This window comes from Argopecten irradians, chromosome 3 (assembly GCF_041381155.1).
Source record: "Argopecten irradians isolate NY chromosome 3, Ai_NY, whole genome shotgun sequence".
Lineage (NCBI taxonomy): Eukaryota > Metazoa > Mollusca > Bivalvia > Pectinida > Pectinidae > Argopecten > Argopecten irradians.
Window position 1 is genome coordinate 64,044,861 of NC_091136.1, and position 26,856 is coordinate 64,071,716.

General features: G+C 39.1%; 1 protein-coding gene across 1 annotated transcript; it reads right to left on the reverse strand.

The window, feature by feature from the left end:
• Positions 1-571: 571 nt before the first annotated feature.
• On the reverse strand, positions 572-26,745 carry LOC138319352 (ubiquinone biosynthesis monooxygenase COQ6, mitochondrial-like). The gene is made up of 12 exons (XM_069262440.1): positions 26,529-26,745; positions 20,284-20,415; positions 19,736-19,794; positions 15,329-15,595; positions 14,876-14,983; positions 11,285-11,347; positions 9,809-9,916; positions 4,642-4,714; positions 3,314-3,434; positions 2,606-2,721; positions 1,869-2,035; positions 572-677 (listed from the first exon to the last, which is right to left on the reverse strand). Exons 1-12 carry the CDS (start codon positions 26,710-26,712, stop codon positions 648-650), a joined length of 1,428 nt encoding a protein of 475 aa, XP_069118541.1. The 5' UTR covers positions 26,713-26,745; the 3' UTR covers positions 572-647.
• Positions 26,746-26,856: the final 111 nt, after the last annotated feature.

Sequence of the window (26,856 nt, forward strand, 5' to 3'; positions counted from 1 at the left end):
AGCAGCCCCATCATTTGTACAATTTTGAAACCTCGCCCTATATGGATGCTCCCATTGCATTATCCTATGCTTAATTTCGGAGAAGTAGTCGTTTCTATCAATAATGCAAAACTGCCTCCCTTTGGCCCCTGGTATTCATTGCTGGGTTCCAGAGAAGAGGTCGTTTATATCAATAATGCAAAATTAACCCCTTTTCGTCCCCCCTCAAGCCCCTGGGGGTCAGCCCCATCATTTCTATATTGAAGTAAAGCAAACGATCCAACAGCAGTTCCCTTTTCAGGTGCACATCTTGTTTGAAAAGTAACTTTTTCCAATAAAAGAGGTTTGCTATTTGCTGTTGAACAATACATCTAAATTAAAGTTTGGATTGTGGTTGTGGGGCAGACTTAACTTCACTGAATTGTCCCATCACTCAGTAAAAATCTATAAGGACCTTCCTCTCATAATCAAACAAATACATCACACTTTTTCTCACCAGTAAACCTATTCTAATGGAAAGTCCCGACAAACATCGTAGTCCTCCCTCTGGTTTCACATGCAGGAATATTTGTTAAAAAAAAACCCAAAGAAATAAAATTCTGAAATTTTATTAGGTATAACAATACATGCACACAATGAATAATACTGAATTATTGTAAGTCCCTCTGTCAGCCAGACGCTCCTCTCATGATGTAGTCCTATAATATAAAAAAAACAAACAAACAAACATTAGGAGACTTTTCATAAAGGTCAGAAAATAGTGTAGGGTATATAATTACCCAGTTATGTAATTTATGTAGTACGTTAAAGCGTTTGTATTATTTTTTGTGGTAAGTGTAAATGCAGCAGGTAAGTGTGGTTTGTACTGAGTGTTACGTATACTATCAGTAAATACAATCCATGGCACTCGGCTGACATTTCCTATGTAAAGATTTCTTTACTTTTTACATTGTCGGCTTAAAGATATCTTATACTAACGAGGGGCCCATGGGCCTTAGCAGTCACCTGAGTTCGGATACAGAATGAAACAAAGACATATTTTTAACCTTATATATTGGCCTATCAGGCTCTTGATATCAGTCAGTGATTTTATAAATTGGACTTTCTAATCTATGAAGAATATTTGGTTCTATAAAATCTGAATTCAAAAGAAGATTTTTTGAAATTTTAGTCATTTTGACCGCATTTGGCCCTGCCCCACTGGTCCCTGGGGGTCAGCGCAGACTGATATGGATATGTTGTTACAAGAGGCCCATGGCCTTAACGGTCATCTGACTATTGACACAATACAAACCTTAAAGAATATGGTAGTGGCAAACAATTAGGCAATACAAAGAACTCTTTTAATAGAAGAAGTTCAGGTTCTGATATATTTGATGAAAGAAGGTCCATTGATCCCCACCATGCTAAAAGTGCAATATCCAGTCTCTAGGACTCTTAGTTATTTACAAGAAGTCCTTTATAGATTTTAGCCTATATGACCCCTGTCCTTGAATGAAGGTCAAGGTCATTCACTTGAACAAACTTGGTAACCATTCGTCCAAGCATGTTACAGGCCAAATGTCAGTACCCTGGGCCTTTCGGTTATTGAGAAGAAGTCGTTTGAATGGAAAGTTTACGCACGGCAGAAGGCGTACGACGACAGACAATGTACAGAAGTTCTTTATTTAGTCATCAAACCTGGCTAAGCGACCACCTCGGTATAAAGACCACCTGCTTAATATGATCACTTTTTCATGGTCCCAAATGTTCAATTTCAATCTGACCTGATGTATAAAGACCACTTAGCTATAAAAACCAAATTTTCTTGATCTCTTGAGTGCTCTTTACAGACAGGTTTGACTGTTCGCATAACTATTGCATAGTTTTTGTAATGAAGCATTCTTTACCTTGACAAACCCCATGGAGTTAGTAGCTTGGAGACCGAGTGATCGAAGAAGGACAACTGGAGTGAAGTCTGTAGAATAGAGACGCTGGAGAGCATCAATGGTAGCCAGGACAGGAAGTACAGCTCGCTGTCGACTGGTCTCATACTGGGTCAAGTGGAGCAAGGAACCTGTAAAACATTACATCACACTAGTATTGGTACACGTAGCTATACACAAATGTAAAATACTATTACAACAGTAAAGAAGCCTATGTGTTTTTTAAGTTTCCAAATATCTGGCATGAGTTGCCCTTAATAGGAGTTGAAATCTTGTAGTTATAACACAAGTATGTCATTAACTATATGTAATATATTTCAAAGAAATGAGACATTCATAGCATTTATTTCATAGAAATGAGACATTCATAGCATTTATTTCATAGAAATGAGACATTCATAGCATTTATTTCACAGAAATGAGACATTCATAGCATTTATTTCACAGAAATGCAAGAAATTTACATTTGTGTTTTGTTTGTTAATGAAATGGCCATAACAGTCGAAGACCACGTGTGTGAGCACAGGCTTAGCTAAATACCACCTGACGATTGCACAATGCGGGAACTAGTATCTGTTGTGTCAGTGACATTTCACTTCAACAGACATGACAAACTAAATGATTCAAAGAAACTCCATTTTCACAGGAATTCATTTACCTGCAGGTTTGATTGACAGCCAGTGAATTGTCAATTTGCTTACCTACATCACTACCATTAGAAACTGCTTCAGCCAGGAGATCACGAAGACAAGCCACGTCTCCAAATCCCAAGTTGACCCCTTGACCAGCGAGGGGATGGATTCTATGTGCAGCATCTCTGTTAAAGGAAGTATTCTACTACATACTTGACCTTCTAAAAGTGTTTAACAAGTCTGTCGCACCGTTTTCTCTTTTACCCAGGTAAACATCTAAAGGATCTTCTATGCTGAGATGCCAAATTTTCCCCATGACCAACTTTTTATTTAATATAGATTCTTAGAAAGAGGAGTTCTTAAAATGGTTAAATATGCTTAATTTTAGACTGTTGTGAATCAAAGATAGCCATATGACACAATGTGTGATTTTACAGTAACCAAACATAGAACAAGATGAAGTCTTCCTCATCTAATTGGTTGTCTGGTCAACATGACTGTTTGCAGAACTGACAAAACCAGTGAGTTTTTTTAAGACAAAATAGTTATAATCAACCTATTCTATTCGCTCAGAATAGCAGCCCATATTACCCACTATTACCCCCCCACTTGGCTGAGCTAAAATAATTTATTGAGCCTTTAATTAACTCATTGACAAGTCCTTTTGATTTTGCAAGCAAAAAAAAATCAATACCCACACAAAGAACTTTTTTAAGAAAGTACTGAAAATTATTGAAATGACAACTACATTATTCTGCCATTACACAGGAATCCTACCCAAGCAATGCCACTCTGTGAAGCACGTAGTTAGAAGCATGTGTCATTCCAAGAGGGAAGGAAGCCCTGCTGTTTGTCTGCACTCCAACAACTGATGGCGGCAACTGCTGGAAAGTGCCACCTATTAAAAGTAAATGTTTCATAGTAAAGCATATTTTTGTCTAAACTGTAATCTTAGATCAATTTATCTGGCTTGATTTGACGTGCATTGTCTTTTTAATCGTAAATTTTATATTGCATTGCAATATACAGTGGAACCTCCCGAAACCGAACCTTCTCAAAACCGATCACCTCTAGAAACCGAAAATGGATGTCATGTACGGAATGAATTCCTCTTTATTAATAGTATATAAAACTTCCCAAAACAGATTCCTCCCAATTCCGAATACCAGACCGATTTTGAGATCGGAATAGTCAAATGTAACTAAAATACACTTCTGAAAACCGGTAGATTGCATTGAGGTCTGATCAACCGACCGTGAAATACACACGTACCTGTACCATATAGTTGTCGCATGCCATGTCCTGGGGCATGTATACAGATGTGAAGGCTATAGGTACACGGTAATTATACCCGAGATAGTGGTGAAATTATTTAATCATGTCTATTGTTTAGATATTTAACGAAAGTCTACCACGTGCACGCAGTTGTTTACTATATGAAAACAAGCAGAGCTAGTAATAAAGAGATAGTTTCGTATTCAAATCACACTTTTTTTTTATTTACATATGTCGTAAATTATCTGTATGAAGAAGCCGAAGCCAAGTATTGATTTAGAAAATGACTATGTCATATAATGACCGGCATCGACTGATCATCATGTAATTAGACCATATAATTTGATTCTTGACGTAACCGGAAGCGATCGGCCGTATGTAGGTTAGTGCAGACGAGAACATCCACAAGAACATTCACGCAACTAACTAACTAAACTACGTTTATAAGCGGTAACAAAATCAAGATTGTTGTAATCCATTCCTTTTAAACGTATGATTCTCTCTTTTGTGATAACATTCACAATAACAATCAATATCGGTCGGTTTTAACGAACACTAGGCATACATGCGGTACACTAGTGTAAAAAAACGACTTCCGATCGATTAAATCCGGATCGTAATGATCGGTATTCGGTTCACTTCTCCAAACCAAACCCTCTCTAAACCGGCCGAAATTATGTGCACCGACCATGATCGGTTTCGGGAGGTTCCACTGTACTGGTCTTTGAACTCAAAACGCATGAGTCCATGGGGAAGTCAATCTGGATTTAGTTGCTGTGTTTTTGTCTGTATACCTGGTAGATATGAGTTTTACACTGTCCTCCTCTCACCTGCTGTATCTAACACCTTTTGAAACATTCCTCCCACCTTCACTACCATGTCATTTCTATCACGATCATGCCACTAAAACAACAGAAGAAAAAAGTAATTTTAGCTTATTTTATACATACTGACAATTCAAGACTACTTCAAATTCTTTCCATTGTACAACTAACAGTCATTACTGCTGTTCTATAAGATTGCATGAGATCTTTCCAATGTTAGTTTATAAATAATGTTTCATTAAGTTCATTTCATATTTACTCAAGTTACCGTGTTCACAAGGTCCAATAATTATTATTGCAAAGGGCAATAGCTCCGTATTAAATTAAGTTAGAGTCGATTCACGCTGATTTTCGAACTCATACAAGATCTTTCAAATCTAAGTCTACACACATAATTGTATTAAGCTCGGTCTATATTTACTCAAGTTATTGCGTTAACAACACACCTGTTCTCTTCTATTTTTAGACAAGAGGCCCAGAGGGCCTGTATCGCTCACCTGGTTTTTTGTTAGTAATTATCACAAGACTCTGACAATTAGAAAAATAAGCAAAATTGACTCCCAAAGTTTAATTTTGAATCACAACCATACAATGATGCTATTGATACCATACAAATATGCTATCCAATACATAGGTTCAGAGACAAAGTAATTTATATGAAAGTAGTAGCCTAATTGACCTTTTTGACCTCGCATCTATTGCCGTCTAAGGCCCCGGGGGTCAGCCCTATCATTTGTACAATTTCAAATCCCAACCCTATAAGGATGCTACCATTGCATTATAAGTGCTCTTCCATTCTTAGTTGCAGAGAAGAAGTCGTTTATATGGAAATAGCTAAATTAACCCCTTTTGACCCCACCCTTCAGGCCCCCGGGGGGTCAGCCCCATCATTTGCAAAATTTTGAATCCAAACCCTATAAGGATGTAACCATTGCATTATGAGCGTAATCCCATGTTAAGTTGCAGAGAAAAAGTCATTTATATGGAAATTGACCACTTTTGACCCCGCTCCTCAGGCCCCCGGGGGTCAGCCCTATCATTTGCACAATTTGGAATCCCCACCCTATAAGGATGCTACCATTGCATTATGGGTGCTATACCATACTTAGTTGCAGAGAAGTCATTTATATGGAAATATCCAAATTGACCCCTTTTGACCCCGCCCCTCAGGCCCCCGGGGGTCAGCCCTATCATTTGCACAATTTTGAATCCCCACCCTATAAGGATGCAACCATTGCATCATGAGTACTATACCATGCTTAGTTGCAGAGAAGAAGTCATTTATATGGAAATAGCCAAATTGGCCCCTTTTGACCCCTCCCCTCAGGCCCCCGGGAGGTCAGCCCCATCATTTGTACAATTTTGAATCCCCACCCTATATGGATACTACCATTGCATTATGGGTGCTATCCCATGCTTGGTTTCAGAGAAGAAGTCGTTTATATGGAAATAGCCAAATTGACCCCTTTTGACCCCGCCCCTCAGGCCCCCTGGGGGCCAGCCCCATCATTTATACAATTTTGAATCCCCACCCTATAAGGATGCTACCATTGCATTATGGGTGCTATCCCATGCTTGGTTTCAGAGAAGAAGTCGTTTATATGAAAATTGACCACTTTTGACCCCTTTTGGCCCCACCCCTCAGGCCCCCGGGGGATCAGCCCCATCATTTGTAAAATTTTCAGTTAGTAACCGATAAGGATGCTACCACTTCAATTTTGTTGAAATCCGACCAGCGGTTATGGAGAAGAAGTCGATTGTTGACGGACGCCGGACGCGGACGCTGCGGTATCCCATAAGCTCACCTCGGTCCTTCGGACCAGGTGAGCTAATAAACTGTCAGCCAATCACAATGCGTGTTACATAGACGCTTCACCTGTAACATGTGGCGATGTAATCTACTACACGATACACTAGTACTGAAGCACAATCGTGCAATCTTCTGATAGAACTGCAGTTAAATTGACAGACTTCATTCACTAAATAATTTTATACAAGCAATGAAGAAATCTGTTCAAATTCTCCTGACTGTTCTCCAGGGTGTTCTTTGTAGGATTTCATGTTCAATACAAAAATACATTTAAACAAGGTTATAACAAAATCACTTTGTTATTCATATATTGCAATCATATTATAGGGTCCTTGTCAGGGATTGAAAATCACTATGTTATAACCATGAATTTGTTGTAAGCATGTTCGTTATACCTAAACCTGTTTTACTGTTGCAACAAAAACACTACATAGACAGACACTTTTTTCCAAACAAGAGGCCCATGGACCTTAACGGTCATCTGACTATTAGCACAATACAACGTAGTCGTTTAAAGATTTTAGCGTATTTGACCCCTGTGATCTTGAATGAAGATCAAGGTCATTCATTTGAACAAACTTGGAAGCCCTTCATCCCAGCATGGTACAGGCCCAATATCAGGTCTATAAGCCTCCTAGTTATTCTCAAGAAGTCGTTTAAAGATTTAAACCTATTTGACCTCTGTGACCTTGAATGAAGGTCAAGGTCATTCATTTGAATAAACTTGGTAGGTCTTCATCTCAGCATGCTGCATGCCCAATATGAGTATCCCGGGCATTTCGGTTCTCGAGAAGAAGTCGTTTAAAGCTTTAGCCTATTTGTCCTCTGTGACCTTGAATGAAGATCAAGGTCATTCATTTGAACAAACTTGGTAGCCCTTCATCCCAGCATGTCACAGGCTCAATATCAGGTCTCTAGGCCTCCCAGTTATTCTCGAGAAGTTGTTTAAAGATTTTAGCCTATTTGACATCTGTGACCTTGAATGAAGGTAAAGGTCATTCATTTGAACAAACTTGGTAGTGCTTCATCCCATTATGCTACATGCCTAATATGAGTATCCTGGGCCTTTTGGGTCTTGAATAGAAGTCGTTTAAAAATTTAAGCCTATTTGACCCCTGTGACCTTGAATGAAGATCAAGGTCATTGATTTGAACAAACTTGATAGCCCTTCATCCAAGCATGTCACAGGCCCAATATCAGGTCTCTAGGCCTCTTAGTTATTCACAACACAAGAAGTTGTTTAAAGATTTAAACCGATTTGACCTCTGTGACCTTGAATCAAAGTCAAGGCAATTTATTTGAACAAACTTGATCCCAGCATGCTGCAGGCCCAATTTGAATATCCTTGACCTTTCGGTTCTTGAGAAGAAGTCATTTAATTTTTTTTAGCCTATTTGACCTCTGTGACCTTGAATGAATATCAAGGTCATCAATTTGAACAAACTTGGTAGCCTTTCATCCCATCATGCTGCAGGCCCAATATCAGTACCCTGGGCCATCTGATTCTTGAGAAGAAATTGTTTAAAGATTTTAGCCTTTTTGACCCCTGTGACCTTGAATGAAGATCAAGGTCATTCATTTAAACATCCATGCATGTAACAGGCCAAATATCAGATCTCTAGGCCTCTTAGTTATTCACAAGAAGTTATTTAAAGGATTTTTAGGTCATCTGATCATGCACCGTCCGTCGTCGTGAGCCGTGCGCCGTTCGTAAACTTTTCATTCAAACGACTTCTTCTCAATAACCGAAAGGCCCAGAGTACTGATATTTGGCCTGTAGCATGCTGGGATGAAGGGCTACCAAGTTTGTTCAAATGAATGACCTTGACCTTCATTCAAGGTCACAGGGGTCAAAAAGGCTAAAATCTTCAAACGACTTCTTCTCAATAACCAGAGTGCCCAGAGTATTGATATTGGGCCTGTAGCCTGCTGGGATGAAGGACTACCAAGTTTGTTCAAATGAATGACCTTGACCTTCATTTAAGGTCACAGGGGTCAAATAGGCTAAAATCCTTTAAACAACTTCTTGTGAATAACTTAATGGCCTAGAGACTTGATATTGGGCCCCTGACATGCTGGGATGAAGGGCTATCAAGTTTGTTCAAATAAATGACCTTGATTTTCATTCAAGGTCACAGGAGTCAAAAATGCTAAAATCTTTGCCTGACTTCTTCTCAATAACCATAAGGCCAAGGGTACTGATATTCGGCATGTAGCATGCTGGGATGAAGGGCTACCAAGTTTGTTCAAACGAATGACCTTGACCTTCATTCAAGGTCACAGGGGTCAAATTGGCTAAAATCCTTTAAACGACTTCTTCTCAAGAACTGGAAAGCCCAGGGTATTGATATTAAGCCTATAGCATGCTGGGACGAAGGGCTACCAAGTGTATTCAAATGAATGACCTTGACCTTCATTTAAGGTCACAGGGGTTAAAAAGGCTAAAATCCTTTAAACAATTTCTTGTGAATAACTAAGAGGCCTAGAGACCTGATATCGGGCCCCTGACATGCTGCGATAAAGGGCTATCAAGTCTGTTCTAATCAATGACCTTGATCTTCATTCAAGGTCACAGGGGTCAAAAATGCTAAAATCTTTAAACGACTTCTTCTCAATAACCAGAGTGCCCAGGGTACTGATATTGGACATGTAGCATGCTGGGATGAAGGGCTTCCAAGTTTGTTCAAATGAATGACCTTGGCTTCTGGGTCTTGAGAAAAAGTTGTTTAAATTTTTTAGCCTTTTTGAACTCTGTGACCTTGAATGAAGGTCAAGGTCATTCATTTGAACAAACTTGGCCATTCATCAGAGCATGCTACAGGCCAAATTTCAGTACCCTGGGCCTTTCGGTTATTGAGAAGAAGTCGTTTGAATGGAAAGTTTATGCACGGCGCAAGACGACAGACGGTGCATGATGACAACAGCCATAACTTCTACTCATTTAAAAAATTGGGAAGAAATGTAATTGACTATTATTGACCTTAGTATATCCTGAATATGACTGGCTGTATAACAGTGATTTAAACAGTTTTAATATTTTACCTGACTGAAACAAACATAAGCTGAGCTTGAGAGAGACACTTCATTTACAAATGCATCGTTAACAGTGACTTAAACAGTTTTAATATTTTACCTGACTGAAACAAACATCATCTGAGCTTGAGACAGACACTTCATTTACAAATGCATCGTTAACAGTGATTTAAACAGTTTTAATATTTTACCTGACTGACACAAACATAAGCTGAGCTTGAGAGAGACACTTCATTTACAAATGCATCGTTAACAGTGTTTTAAACAGTTTTAATATTTTACCTGACTGACACAAACATAAGCTGTACTTGAGAGAGACACTTCACTTACAAATGCATCATTAACAGCATCCACAAAGCTATCCTCTGATATTTCCTTTAAGTTCCTGGCCTCGTCTGGCGTTGTTGTCCATATAAGGTTTGAATATTTACTTGACAACTGAAACAGAATCATCAAGATAATGTTAGATATATAATAATAGAAAGAGTGTTCTCCAATACAGGGTTATCCTATGGTTGTTAGGGAAAAGACATCTGTCTTGTACCAGAGCAGGGGGTTGTGGGGTTGGAGGGGGGATTGGGAAACTAACAGGCACTAGACATTGACATGATACATGTGGTGTGTGCCCATTGTTGAGGATAACATAATTTTTTATGCATTATAATATTCCTGTGATTATTACACAATGAAATTCTTCTAAACAACTGAAACTTCTTTGTTAAAATATGTGAAAAAATAATTAAACAAGAGTCCGTCAGGTGGACAGGGATATCTTCAACTCTTCTGTAAGATTTAACTTATGTATGCAAGATAAAGACCAAAAATCGTTTGTATTTTATCTAAGGAAAACCTGACTGTCTTCTCCACAAAACTCCAGCAAGTTCTTAAATGACCATCAAACATAATCAAACCAAATATTTATTAATGTACAATTAAGTCAATTCAGCAGTGAAACTTTGATCATGTCAGTAGAGAAACAAGTACTCATTGTAATGAACACCATTACATAGTCACCGAAATGATTAACCAATTTACAATGAACTGCAATTGAAAATTTGAAAAAAGAAAGTTGGCCCAGCAACAATCTTTCAAAATTTTTATCATATTGATCAGCATTCCTTAATACCCCTATATACTAATTTTCATTGAAATCAGAGACCAAAATATAAAAACAGGAAGTCAGCCCAGCTGCCATCTTGGAATACCAAAATCTTTACGAAAATATTTGCATGTTCTTTGCCATCCCTTAAAATCCACTGAGATCGGAGACCGAAACCTGTCGAATAGGAAATGAGCCAGCACCCATCTTAGAATACCAACACCTTTACGAAAACATTAAAACAAATCAATTATTTCATCTAGACAAATAATAATTTGCAAATTCCATACACCGCCTGCAAAGAGACGTCCTAGGCCTATCGCTACCCACGATGCACTCGATCGTGGTCTTATATTATGTAACTTTTCATGGATTATTTGATCCAGATATATCTGTCGAAAGTTATATTTAGAACTATGAATATGTGGAAGGAACGTGTACAAGATATGAACAACCCATCTCAAGTGCTATTCTGGGACCGTAAAATGTAATATTGGTCACCTCAGCCCAAGCACAGGAGCATGCAAGTTGTACATCATGTCCATATAATCGAAAAATCGATTATAAATTATGTAAATATTGGTTAGCTTGTTACAATAATAATAATACGAAGGACCCGAGCAAAAACTATATGTCCCCCCCCCCTACTTCGTTCGAGGGACATAATAATACTATACCAATACAACATGTACAGAATTGTTACTCACAGGCAGCATGGCAATAGGACCCGTTGGTAAAAACCGTTGCCAGGCAACAGAGTTATCAATGGACTGAAAGAGCAAAAATATTAATATTAATTATTGAGAGTATAATCTAATTATACAGCTGTTTCCAGGATGTCAAAGTGAGATTGTTAAGCTGAAGTGTAGCGACCACAGCTAAAACATTACTAGCCATACCTCGTCCACCTGAAGTGTAGCGACCACAGCTATAACATTACTAGCCATACCTCGTCCACCTGAAGTGTAGCGACCACAGCTGTAACAATACTAGCCACACCTCGTCCACCTGAAGTGTAGCGACCACAGCTGTAACACTACTAGCCATACCTCGTCCACCTTAAGTGTAGCGACCACAGCTGTAACAATACTAGCCATACCTCGTCCACCTGAAGTGTAGCGACCACAGCTGTAACACTACTAGCCATACCTCGTCCACCTGAAGAGTAGCGACCACAGCTGTAACACTACTAGCCATACCTCCTCCACCTGAAGTGTAGCGACCACAGCTGTAACAATACTAGCCATTCCTCGTCCACCTGAAGTGTAGTGACCACAGCTATAACACTACTAGCCATACCTCGTCCACCTGAAGTGTAGCGACCACAGCTGTAACACTACTAGCCATACCTCGTCCACTTGAAGTGTAGCGACCACAGCTGTAGCACTACTAGCCATACCTCGTCCTACTGAAGTGTAGCGACCACAGCTGTAACACTACTAGCCATACCTCATCCACCTGAAGTGTAGTGACCACAGCTGTAACACTACTAGCCATAGCTCGTCCACTTGAAGTGTAGCGACCACAGCTGTAACACTACTAGCCATACCTCGTCCTACTGAAGTGTAGCGACCACAGCTGTAACACTACTAGCCATACCTCGTCCACCTGAAGTGTAGCGACCACAGCTGTAACAATACTAGCCATTCCTCGTCCACCTGAAGTGTAGTGACCACAGCTATAACACTACTAGCCATACCTCGTCCACTTGAAGTGTAGCGACCACAGCTGTAACACTACTAGCCATACCTCGTCCTACTGAAGTGTAGCGACCACAGCTGTAACACTACTAGCCATACCTCGTCCTACTGAAGTGTAGCGACCACAGCTGTAACACTACTAGCCATACCTCGTCCACCTGAAGTGTAGCGACCACAGCTGTAACACTACTAGCCATACCTCGTCCACCTGAAGTGTAGCGACCACAGCTGTAACACTACTAGCCATACCTCGTCCACCTGAAGTGTAGCGACCACAGCTGTAACACTACTAGCCATACCTCGTCCACCTGAAGTGTAGTGACCACAGCTGTAACACTACTAGCCATACCTCGTCCACCTGAAGTGTAGCGACCACAGCTGTAACACTACTAGCCATACCTCGTCCACTTGAAGTGTAGCGACCACAGCTGTAACACTACTAGCCATACCTCGTCCTACTGAAGTGTAGCGACCACAGCTGTAACAATACTAGCCATACCTCGTCCACCTGAAGTGTAGCGACCACAGCTGTAACACTACTAGCCATACCTCGTCCACCTGAAGTGTAGCGACCACAGCTGTAACAATACTAGCCATTCCTCGTCCACCTGAAGTGTAGTGACCACAGCTGTAACACTACTAGCCATACCTCGTCCACCTGAAGTGTAGCGACCACAGCTGTAACACTACTAGCCATACCTCGTCCTACTGAAGTGTAGCGACCACAGCTGTAACACTACTAGCCATACCTCATCCACCTGAAGTGTAGCGACCACAGCTGTAACACTACTAGCCATAACTCGTCCACCTGAAGTGTAGCGACCACAGCTGTAACACTACTAGCCATACCTCGTCCACCTGAAGTGTAGCGACCACAGCTGTAACAATACTAGCCATACCTCGTCCACCTGAAGTGTAGCGACCACAGCTGTAACACTACTAGCCATACCTCCTCCACCTGAAGTGTAGCGACCACAGCTATAACATTACTAGCCATACCTCATCCACCTGAAGTGTAGCGACCACAGCTATAACATTACTAGCCATACCTCGTCCACCTGAAGTGTAGCGACCACAGCTGTAACATTACTAGCCATACCTCGTCCACCTGAAGTGTAGCGACCACAGCTGTAACAATACTAGCCATACCTCGTCCACCTGAAGTGTAGCGACCACAGCTGTAACAATACTAGCCATACCTCGTCCACCTGAAGTGTAGCGACCACAGCTGTAACACTACTAGCCATACCTCGTCCACCTGAAGTGTAGCGACCACAGCTGTAACACTACTAGCCATACCTCCTCCACCTAAAGTGTAGCGACCACAGCTGTAACATTACTAACCATACCTCATCCATCTGAAGTGTAGTGACCACAGCTGTAACATTACTAGCCATACCTCGTCCACTTGAAGTGTAGCGACCACAGCTGTAACACTACTAGCCATACCTCGTCCACTTGAAGTGTAGCGACCACAGCTGTAACACTACTAGCCATACCTCGTCCACCTGAAGTGTAGTGACCACAGCTGTAACACTACTAGCCATAGCTCGCCCACCTGAAGTGAAGCGACCACAGCTGTAACACTACTAGCCATAACTCGTCCACCTGAAGTGTAGCGACCACAGCTGTAACACTACTAGCCATACCTCGTCCACCTAAAGAGTAGCGACCACAGCTGTAACATTACTAGCCATACCTCGTCCACTTGAAGTGTAGCGACCACAGCTGTAACAATACTAGCCATTCCTCGTCCACCTGAAGTGTAGTGACCACAGCTATAACACTACTAGCCATACCTCGTCCACCTGAAGTGTAGCGACCACAGCTGTAACACTACTAGCCATACCTCGTCCACTTGAAGTGTAGCGACCACAGCTGTAACACTACTAGCCATACCTCGTCCACCTGAAGTGTAGTGACCACAGCTGTAACACTACTAGCCATAGCTCGCCCACCTGAAGTGAAGCGACCACAGCTGTAACACTACTAGCCATAACTCGTCCACCTGAAGTGTAGCGACCACAGCTGTAACACTACTAGCCATACCTCGTCCACCTGAAGTGTAGTGACCACAGCTATAACATTACTAGCCTACCTCGTCCCCCTGAAGTGTAGCGACCACAGCTGTAACACTACTAGCCATACCTCGTCCACCTGAAGTGTAGCGACCACAGCTATAACAATACTAGCCATACCTCGTCCTACTGAAGTGTAGTGACCACAGCTATAACACTACTAGCCATACCTCGTCCACCTGAAATGTAGCGACCACAGCTGTAAAACTACTAGCCATACCTCGTCCACTTGAAGTGTAGCGACCACAGCTGTAACACTACTAGCCATTCCTCGTCCACCTGAAGTGTAGCGACCACAGCTGTAACAATACTAGCCATTCCTCGTCCACCTGAAGTGTAGCGACCACAGCTGTAACAATACTAGCCATTCCTCGTCCACCTGAAGTGTAGCGACCACAGCTGTAACATTACTAGCCATACCTCGTCCACCTGAAGTGTAGCGACCACAGCTGTAACAATACTAGCCATACCTCGTCCTACTGAAGTGTAGCGACCACAGCTGTAACATTTCTAGCCATACCTCGTCCACCTGAAGTGTAGCGACCACAGCTGTCTGCTTGTAATCCCTCTGTAAGGTGTGAAATTCACCTGCTTTGCGTACTGCAGAAAATATACCATCAGCTCCAATCTGAAACACCATCAATATTCAAACACATTCTGACAAGTGAGGGAATGCTAAAAAGTATGTGGTAAGTATGATGAAGCCCTAAATACAATAAATGTATATAGCATGTCAGGGACTTTGTATCAATCCAGGTAAGGTCAAAGAAAAATTCTGTTATCTTTATCTTTATACTAATCACCAGGTCTTTTTTTTTATTTGACATAAACTCAAACGAATCAGAATTTCACCCCCAGGTTTTATGACTAATCTATAAATTAATTAATTTGCAGGTTAAATTTTAGTGACCACAAGAATGTCCAATAAAACTGTGAATGATTATATCTAGTAAACATTATACAGATAACATACCAGGAGTTTGGTTTTCAGTACAGTGTTGTCGTGTAAACCAACAGTTACCCACGAGTTCTGGTGGGTTTCCGAATGACCCGGTGTAACCCCTGGGATAACAAACGATTTAGCTGATGTCTGGTATCTCACGTCTACACTGTCAGATACCGCGTCCAAACTTCTCCTCAGAGATTCTTCTATAACATTGTTCTCAGCAATGTATGCTAAGTCATCTAGGAGATTCTCTTTACTGAATGCAATCAGGGCATCGGAACAGGAATCCCAAACCTTCCAAAATATAACAACCATTTTACTGCAGTAACTTTTTACAACATGTCGGAATAAAGGATCTCACATACCGTATTCGACACAATAAGCGCCCAGGGCGTTTGAAAAATTGAAAAAAATGAAAAGGTACTAATAAGACGAAATTATTGCAAACCTAGACAGTTTGTATAGTTTTGGTCTTTGTTTATGCGTGGACAATTGAAATCAAGGCCTCAAAAAGGTGGAGGGGCGCTTATAGGGACATTGGCGCTTATTGGGTCGAATACGGTAAGTGATCATGAGGTAATATGGATGGATATAAAGCAAGTTCAATAAGGCTCATGGAAAATTTAATTACTTTTTTGTATACTTCACATTAATTACATAGCAATAATAGTAATAATTCGTGGTAAAAGAAACAAGAGGCCCATGGGCCTTAACGGTCACCTGAGTTCAGATACAGAATGAAACAAAGACATGGATATAAACACTATTGGCCCACCAGGCCCTTGAAGTCAGTCAGTGATTTTATAAATTTGACTTTTTAATCTATGAAGATTATTTGGTTCCATCAAATCTGTGAATTCAGAAGAAAGATTTTTGAAATGTTATCCATTTTGACCCCTTTTGGCCCCACCCCTCTGGTCCCTGGGGGTCGGCCAGGACCAATATGGATATGATGTTAAAATGCTATTTCAGGCTAATAACTCTAACCCAGTTTGACTAATTTCCTATGAAAAATAGGCAAATAATGTTCATAAATGTGTTTTTCCTATATAAACTATAGTAAACTTGACCCCCTCCCCAGGGGGAAACACGAGACCCCAGGGTCATATAATTCACAATTTTTGTAAAGGACTTTAAGACCTTTCTATCTATGCAGAGTATTTGATTCTACCAGTTCCAGAATTTCAGAAGAAGATTTTTGAAGTTTTAGCCTATTTGACCTGTTTTGGCCCCGCCCCTAAGGCCCCTGGGGGTCAGTCATGGAAAATTTGTTAATAGGATTCAATGGTCATCACATAGGGATAATTCTGACTACAATTGACTAATTTCCTATTATAATGACTAAATAATGCTCAAAAATGTGTTTCCCTATAAAAACTATAGTAAACTTAACCCCCTCCCCAGGGGGAAACCTGAGACCTGAGGGGGTTGACCAGGACCAATATAGATATGATATTAAAATGTTATCTCAGGTTAATAATTCTAAACAAGTTTGAATCATTTCCTATGAAAATTGAGCAAAAAATGCTCATAAATGTGTTTTCCCTTTATAAACTATAGTAAACTTGACCTCCCCCTCCCCCCCTCCTCAGGGGAAAACGTGAGACCCCAGACTCATATAATTCACAATTTTTGTAAAGGACCTCAAGACCTTTCCATCTATGAAGAGGTGATTCTACCATTTCCAGAATTTCAGAAGAAGTTTTTTGAAGTTATAGCCTATTTGACCCCTTTTGACCCTGCCCCTAAGGCCCCTGGGGGTCAGTCATGGAAAATTGGTTAATAGGATTCAATGGCCATCTCATATTGAAAATTCTGACAATATTTGACTCATTTCCTATTACAAATGATCAAATAATACTCAAAAATGTGTTTTCCCTATATAAACTACATAAACTGTATAGTAAACTTAACCCCCTCCCCAGGGGGAAACCTGAGACCCCAGGGTCATATAATTCACAATATTTGTAAAGGACCTTAGGACCTTTCTATCTATGAAGAGTATTTAATTCCATCACATCTGTGAGTGGAGAAGAAGATTTTTGAAATTTTAATCAATTTTACCCCTTTTGGCCCCTCCCATAGCTCCCTGGGAGGTGGGGACCATATAATTCACAATTTTGATTGGCCTTATGCCTTAGTAGGTTTGTGCAAAATTTCATTAAAATTGCTTCAGCAGTTTTGGAGAAGAAGTTGAAAATGTAAATTGTTTAAGGACATACGACGCACGACAGACAAAAGGCGATTAGAATAGGTCACTTGAGACTTCGTCTCAGGTAAAAAACGTAACATTTTGTTTTGATTTATGACGGTGAAATATAACAAAGAAGGTCATTTCCATCAACAGCATGCAATCCATGCAATGTCATATTCATTACAACACTGTAAACTATTGGTTTAGTTACAAAGTAGATCAGTTATGTTATAAATGGTGTATACATTAAACAACCAAATTAATTAATTATCAAATAATGACAGGAATAATATCTAAACAATAATGACTTCCATCTAAAACCTTCAAAGTTGATAAACACATTATTTATATATAGCAAACATTATAAATCATTGTGACAGATACACTGGAAGATTTCAAAACTGTCCTGGAGAAAATCAGAATTAACAAGAGATCCCAGAGGGATCTTGGCGCCCTCCAAAGAATGATCTATATCTGACAAAGGAAAGATGGATTTTTTCTCTACTTTTTAAACTTTTTCAAACATACTACATATAAAATTTGAGACAGATCGCCTCAGTACCTTTTGAAAAATAGCGGTAACAAACTTCAACTATCAAAATCCAAGATGACTCTTTGGCGGACATCTTGTTGATCAATCGGTCCCAAATCACAATATGCACAACTAGGGCCCTAGGGGAACCTACATATAAATTTTGAGAAAGATCCATTCAGTACTTTCTGAGAAATAGCGATAACAAACTTAGAATAACAAAATCCAAGATGGCTGCCTGATGGCCATTTTGTTAACCAATCGGTCCCAAAATGCAATATGCACAACTAGGTCCCTAGGGGAACCTACATATGAAATTTGAGACAGATCCCTTCAGTACTATCTGAGAAATAGCCATAACAAACTTTAACTATCGAAATCCATATGGCGGCCTGGCGGCCATATTGTTCACCGATTGGTCCAAAAATGCAATATACACAACAAGGGCCCTAGGGGAACCTACATATTAAATTTGAGAAAGATCCCTTCAGCACTTTTTGAGATTTGGGGATATCAAACCTTAACTATCAATATCCAAGATGGCCGCCTGGCGGCCATCTTGTTTTTCCTATCAGCCTCAAAATCTGTATGGCACAAATAGGGACCAAGGGTAACCTCCATGTGAAGTTTGAACAATATCCCTTCAGTAGTTCTCAAGAAATATCGATAACAAACTTCAACTGCCAAATCAAAGATGGCTGCCTGGCGGCCATCTTGTTTTTCCGATCAGCTTCGAAATCTGTATGGCACAACTAGGGACCAAGGGTAACCTCCATGTGCAGTTTGAACAAAAACCCTGCAGTAGTTCTCAAGAAATATCGATAACAAACTTCAACTGCCAAAATCAAAGATGACTGCCTGACAGCCATCTTGTTTTTCCGATCAGCCTCAAAATCTGTATGGCACAACTAGGGACCAAGGGTAACCTCCATGTGAGGTTTGAACAAAAACCCTTCAGTAGTTCTCAAGAAATATCGATAACAAACTTCAACTGCCCAAATCAAAGATGGCTGCCTGGCGGCCATCTTGTTTTTCCGATCAGCTTCAAAATCTGTATGGCACAACTAGGGACCAAGGGTAACCTCCATGTGAAGTTTGAACAAAATCCCTTCAGTAGTTCTCAAGAAATATCGATAACAAACTTCAACTGCCAAAATCAAAGATGGCTGCCTGGCGGCCATCTTGTTTTTCCGATCAGCTTCAAAATCTGTATGGCACAACTAGGGACCAAGGGTAACCTCCATGTGAAGTTTGAACAAAATCCCTTCAGTAGTTCTCAAGAAATATCGATAACAAACTTCAACTGCCCAAATCAAAGATGGCTGCCTGGCGGCCATCTTGTTTTTCCGATCAGCCTCAAAATCTGTATGGCACAAATATGGACCAAGGGGACCCTCCATGTGAGGTTGGAACAAAATCCCTGCAGCAGTTTTTAAGAAATAGTGATAACAAGCATTGTTTACGGACGGACGACGGACGACGGACCACGGACGCAGGGCTATTTGAATAGCCCACCATCTGATGATGGTGGGCTAAAAATGACATCTTTTATTTTTCTTTTAGGTTTTTATTTACGCATAAAAATCCATTTCTTAATTCATGACAATATTTTGAAGATTACTTTAGCTGGTATTATGAAACTACATGTACATTGATATAGGCTGATCATAACTAGAGGTTTGATATTTAGAAGTCACTGTAACCATACCTGCATTCTCTTTACAGGGTGACACCGCATTTGTTCTACTTCCTGCCAAGCTCCAATGCCTGAATGATATATACAGAACTTAAGGTACAGATACTTGCGCTAGATTAGGTTAAAAACTATAAGAAACAATTTCAGTAAGGAATATCATATCCTGTTCAATCCCTATGGAAAGTCTAATGTGTTATGTGTATCATCCTGTGTGTATATTGACCTTACTATGGCAACTAAAATTTTGACTTACGAAAATCTGCATACCAATCCCCACATAGTCCCAAACAATACTGTCAAGTTTCATTTAAATTGATCCACTAGGTGGAGTTGTTCGGACAAATAATGAAACCTGTGTTTTGTGACCTGGTTACCATGGCAACCAAAATTTCGACAAACGAAAACCTGCATGCACATTTACACATGGTCCAAAACAATACTGCCTAGTTTCATTGAAAATGACCTAGTAGTGTAAGAGTTTTACGGTTTTGCTGAAATTGCTGAAAATATAACTATGAAATCCCAATAACACTCAGATTATCTAAATATACAGCACTTACTGTTAAGTAAGTCTACAGATGAAGGACTTATGGCACATGTTCTGTTACTGAATGTCTCCGGCACACTGTACGATTTCTTCGCTGCAGCCTCCAATAGCACAATTTTCTTGTCTTTCAGTAACTCTTCATGACCTAAAATGGAACAAATGATGTGTCCAATTATAGACATCATTATCCATATGATACATGCAACAGCAGACCAAGTAGATGAATGAATTAACTAATGCATAAGGGCTTTGAGAGCTACGTGGGAAATATGTGCCTTGAAGTCCTCGGAAGTGGTGCATTGTTGTCTGTTGAACATGTAAATAATCAGATTATCATTATAAATATTATTAGTAAACCAATCAAACCTTGAATGAAGACAAAGGTTATTCATTTGACCAAACTTGGTAGCCCTTCATCCAAGCATGCTACAGGCCCAATATGAGTACTCTGTGCCTTTTGGTTATTGAGAATAAGTCATTTAAAGGTTTTAGCCTTTTTGACCCCTGTGACCTTGAATGAAGGTCAAGGTCACTCATTTCAACAAACTTGATATCACTTCATCACAGCATGCTGCAGACCAAATATGAGTACCCTGGGCCTTTTGCCTATTGAGAAGAAGTTGTTTGAATGAAAAGTTTACGGACGGCTCACGGCGGACGATGACGGACGAAGCATGATGACTATAGGTCATCATCAGGATGATTCATCCTGACCCTTCAAGTCACATGACCTAAAAATGGAATGTGAATTCAAGCGAGCATAATACAAGAACAAGAGGCCCAAAGGGCCTTAACGGTCATCTGACTACCTTGGCAATAGTAAAATTAATTATATATGGTGTCACTTTGTCAAGACCATGTCAGGATCATTTTCAATTTCTTTCAACAAATTTTATTTCAAACAAGAGGCCCAAGGGCCTTAACATATACGAAATTAATTAGATATAGTGTCATGGTAGCCATCTTCGATTTGTGATCAACCAGAGATGTAACAATACTTTGTCGGGACCATGTCAAGATCATTTCATGCAAGTTTCAGCCAAATCGCACCGGTAGAACTTGATAAGAAGTTCAAAATGTGTTTTCAAGATGGCGGCTGTGGCGGCCATCTTGGATTTCGGATCGACCCGAAAAATAACAACACTTTGTCGGGACCATGTCAGGATCATTTCATGCAAGTTTCAGCCAAATTGCACCGGTAGAACTTAAGAAGAAGTTCAAAATGTGAAAAGTTAACGCACGGCGGACGGCGCACGGCGGACGACGACGGACGAAACATGATGACTATAGAAAAATTGAAGGCAGATCAAGTGTTTTGGCGACTTTGCAATTTGTTTTTTCTATTTACCAGCCGAATAACTATCACCTTGAAGTTCTGTCTGGGTCAAGAAAGCTTTTGTTAGGAGATGTAAATTTGTTTTAGATTGATTTTATGACCGATTTTGTCAAAATCTTTGTTTGATATTAATGACTATTTAATGTGATTTAAACGTTTTATATTGTCACAATCCCATCTTTGAAAATGTAACTCTCTGAATCAGGTAAATCGCCTATCAGGAGTTAGAAATTAGACATGACGCAATGTTTCAAAAGTATCTCATCGTGCTATATTTCTAACATTGTTGGAGTACATATCTAGCTGCTCTGCATTATATTTTTTCTATCTGTTGGATTTGGTTTGTGTTGTGGGGGTCCCATATGACTACCATGGCAAATGAAATTTTGGTAAAATAATATTTGCATGTACATCATCACATGATTGCCCAACATTACTGTGAACGTTCACTGAAATTGATCCAGTAGTTTAGGAATATTCTACTGCCATAACATGAGAGTCGATCGATCAGCTGTGTTAACACATTATTTTGCTGACTGTCAACATGTTTCAAAAGTGCCTTTTTGTGCTACGGTATACCTCTAACATTGTTGGAGTAGGAGTTATTTAGACTAGACAATATTTTCTACTAAAATATGCATCGAGTGATCTGGTCAGCTGGTTTCTGCTTCTGCCAATTTATGTCCACAATGGATGTGGTGTTCACAAGATTGGGTGTATTTTGAACATCATTGACATACATCAAAGTGTCAAGGCCTCATAGATGCTGTGAATGAAGGACTCAAACAAAGGAATAAAGAAATTGGTTTTTCATTTAAATATTGAATTTAGTATACTAATTAAGTGTGCAGTGTTGAATTTTGGAGTTAAACACAATATATTTACGGTATACCGTATTTATTTCATGATATTTAAAGTTGATTCAAGAACAATAAGTTGAATAACTCATTTTCCTGAAATAAATTTCATATAAAAATTATTTCTGAAATAACGATTTCAAAACCAATAAAACCGGTCAGAATCTGAGTTTCATTTTATATAATTCTTTATTAATTACTAAAATTATCAATTTCATCATCTCTTCAAAGACAATAAAAAATCATAAGTTAACATAGCCGTATCTTCATATCCACTTAACATTTAAGAATATTTTCGGCAAAATATAACATTAGAAATATTACGATTTCCAGATATATTTTGGTTTCCTTTTTAGAAAATAACATGGGTTGCTTTGACGAAATCATGGCCAGATACTTTTGCCAAATAAAAGGTACATTATTTCGTTACGTATAAAACTCAGATTTATTTTAAATTCACAAGAACGCTAGTCGGTAACATCAAAAATAATTCATGTAATGTATCGGACTTAAGCAAGTCTTCGTAAGAACTGTACTGGCCAGATATTTTTGCCAAATAAAAGGTACATTATTTGGTTATTATAACATTCAAATTTCTTTTGAATTTAAAAGAACGATAACGTCAAGAAAACTTAATGCAAGAAAATTTAATGCAATGCATCGGACTTTAGCAAGTCTTCGTAAGGCAGTACATTACACGCCAATATAAGTTCATTTGTCACTCTTAGTAGCTCGTATATTTATAAATCTATATTATCATTATATTTTGTAAGTTTATGTTGATAAACTTTGTACTTTTCCCCTTTCAATATAACACAGTTGTCGATAAACAAAAGGCACAACTAGCTCCCAGTGACAGAACAAGGGAGGAACCTCATAACTATTAACTTTTACTGCGCAATAATATCAGATATAGTTCGTCAACGCAATCGAAACAAAAACATCTATAACTGTTATAAGAATTTTCTTTTGCAATTATCTTCCTAACATTTCATTACAGTAATCAATCAGTAGCATGAATTACGTAAAATTGAAAAAAAAAAAATACACAATCCAAAATCCACAGAAAGTCTACCGCGGAGGAAGACATCGAAGAAGGCGTTGTTCGTGATTTTTGGGACCATACATGACGCGTAGGTATACATAAATCATTGAGTCCCTACTGAACACTTAAAACATACCGTCTATGTTTGTGTTTTTGAATGAGGTTCGATTTATTCATACTATCAAATAATATGTAAAATGAACAAAACAACATTAAATTTTCATCGCGGAGAGGTTTTATTGCTTAGATGTGCACAGGCTCTTCGAGCGTACCTAAGAATGCTGTTTCACAGCATCAATAATCTGGCTTGGTGTCGTCTGGATTGTAATGATGTCCAGTCTAGGTGGTTTAGAATGGTACTGACACTTGCTGCTCTACTGCAGGTGTTGGTTGCATATCTAGCAGCTCATCATAGCATCATTTCAAGTCTGTCAATGTCTTTTTGTTTGTAAGGGTCCCAGACAGTGCTTGTGTATTCTACTGTGGTCTTACTGGTGTGGTCTTACTACAACAATGTTAGAGGTATAGCACGACGAGACACTTTTGAAACATTACGTCGTGTCTTACAGTCAGCAAAGTAATATCCAATAAAAAACGGCTGACCAGTCGACTCTCATGCATGAGAGAAGTGTGTGCCTTATAAGGGCGAAGCTCTTTCGACGTGTGAAGTGTGCTGAAAATTGAAGCTCTGTTCCGGTAACATGTATGTAAGCAAATGAACATACTGAGATCAATGACCTCCATGCATGGATGACTAAAACATTTTCGTATTTCCGATTTAACCTGTTCCTGTTTGTGCGTTGCTCCGGTACTTCTCTCCTTAGTAAATATATTTAACTAAAGCAAATGCATTAACAGGAATAATTAAACATTATTTATTCTTTTTTTTAAAATAATAATAACACTTTTGAAAGTTTAAAGCTATGGAATGCCGTCAAAATATCCACCAAACGCAGATGAGCACAAGGAATCATGACGTCACATCACGTCAATAAATGGCACAAAATCATAGGATTCCTTGGCAGTGCATGGACACAGAAAATCAATGTCCAAATCCGATCTTTGGAGTTCTGTTTACATTAAAAGTTTTATTATGCTAGAAATTTATTATACCATATACTACTATAGGTCTACTTTTTACGTCTTTCATTTTTAAAATATGTCTAACACAACACTTCCCAAATTGGTATGGTTTTTGAAGAAAATTGTTAATATTTTCTCATGTGTGCTTGAATCCAGATTTTTCTTTTAATATTCCACAGCTTTAATTTCATGATTTGTTTACTTGTTGGCAGTGCATATACATGTTTATAAATAGAGAGCTTTGAAGCATGTTTTGGTCCAGCCCTGTGTTTCAGCAGGTTTGAGTACCCAAAATGGTACACCTCCTAAATTTGATTTGATTAATAAATGTCTAGACATGATAAAAAATGTCAAAAAATGTCAAAAATAACCCATTCAGCAATTGTTTTCCGTGTTTTAAAAAATATGGTGTTTTTAGGGTTGTCGCATGACGTCTTTCCCAGATTTTTTTCACAATTTCAATATTTTCATGTTTAAAGATAGAGATAATAAGCAACAGGAAAGAATATGACATTTGAAAATTGTCACAGTAAGTTAATTACATTATTTTTTGTTCAGGACAGTTATGGTCAGTTTAGAGTGTAAGCTGAAAATTCTGCTTCATATATATTAAAAATGTACCACGTTACTTGAAATAGAAAGGAAAATAAACAAGTAGAGCTTCGCTCTTTCCATGCCGTGCATGATTCATAAAGGCCTTAGTCTGGCCTATTACTTGATGCTTTCATATTGATGTTTTCTTCTTCTTCTTATGTGTACGGGACGCCGTCAAAGTATGACGATTATGTCACGGGGGACCTGTAGGGGTGCAAGGGTGTGAAAGGATTAGATTTGTGATTTTTTTTTTTTTTTTTTTTTTTTTTTTTTTTTAGTATATAGATAAAAGGTGTGTGCAGAACTATTTTGTGAGGGCTTCAAGGGCTACGTTGGAAATATGTGCCTTGAAGTCCTCGAGTGTAGTGCATTGTACTGCTGCTACAGGGAGGAGATTCCATTGTGTTATTGTTTGTGGGAAAAATGAGTATTTGTATGTGTCCTTTGTAGCAGAGATTTGTCTGAAGCAGTGTGGATTGGAGTGTCTGGTTCTGTGGTCTACTGGTATGAGTATGGTCTGGTATTCGACGGCAACTATATTGTGTATTATTTTGTAGAAAAGTATCAATCTTGTGTGTAGCCGTCGTGTCTGTAGTGTTGGCCAGTTGAGTTGATGTATCATGTTTGTAACTGAACTGGTGTCGTGATATTTGTTGTGAACATATCTTGCTGCTCTGCGTTGTGTTTTTTCTATCTGTTGAATTTGGTGTGTGTTGTGGGGGTCCCATATGGAAGAGCAGTATTCCAGTTTGGGTCGAACTAGTGCTTTGTATGCGTGTGCTTTTATGTGTGGTGAATTAATTTTTAAGTTGCGCTTTAAAAACCCTAGTGATCTGTTTGCATTTGCGGTGATATTATTTATGTGCATGTCCCATTTTAGGTTTTTTTGTAGTGTTAGTCCTAGATATTTGCTTGAGTTTACTTGCTCGAGTGTGTGATTGTGGAGTGTGTAGTTGTGGTTTATTTTGTTGCGTTTTGGTGTAACACTGATTATGTTGCATTTATCTGGGTGAAATTTCATTAGCCAGTCTGTTTCCCATTGTGCTGCTGCGTCCAGATCTTTCTGTAGTTTTATTGTGTCGTCTTTGTTGTTTCATGTTTTGTATATAATACTGTCGTCTGCGAATAGTCTTAGTGTGCTGTACTGCATGTATTGCAGTTAATGTATATGAGAAACAGTTGTTAACATGAAAACAACAACACCCTGCATGCACATCTGCATATGGTCCCCAACATTGCTATAAATTTTAAATGAAATTGATTTAGTAGTTTAGGAGTAGCTATCGGCCTATTAGAGTCGGGACAAGTTGAACAGTCAGACTGTGAATCGGAGCAATCAATACCTAATGCACATGCCATGGCAGTCCCAACCATACCACCTCCCGAAATGACAATATCTGCAGTCTCTTCATTTGTTGACGTCGATGATTGCGTATGTATTTTCCGAAATGTTGTTGGAAGCGTGCGCATCGATCTAATGGTGGCAAAACACAGTGCGCACCGATTGAATGACAAGTTGCTGGCCATTTTTTGTTATGAAATAAATAAGAATGACCTCCCCTTGTTACAGTTACGCAGAAAAATAATAATAAAACATTTTAAAGTAATTGAACAGACCTTGTAGTAACAATTTACATTTTATTGATTTTTTTATTAATACTTTTGATCAAA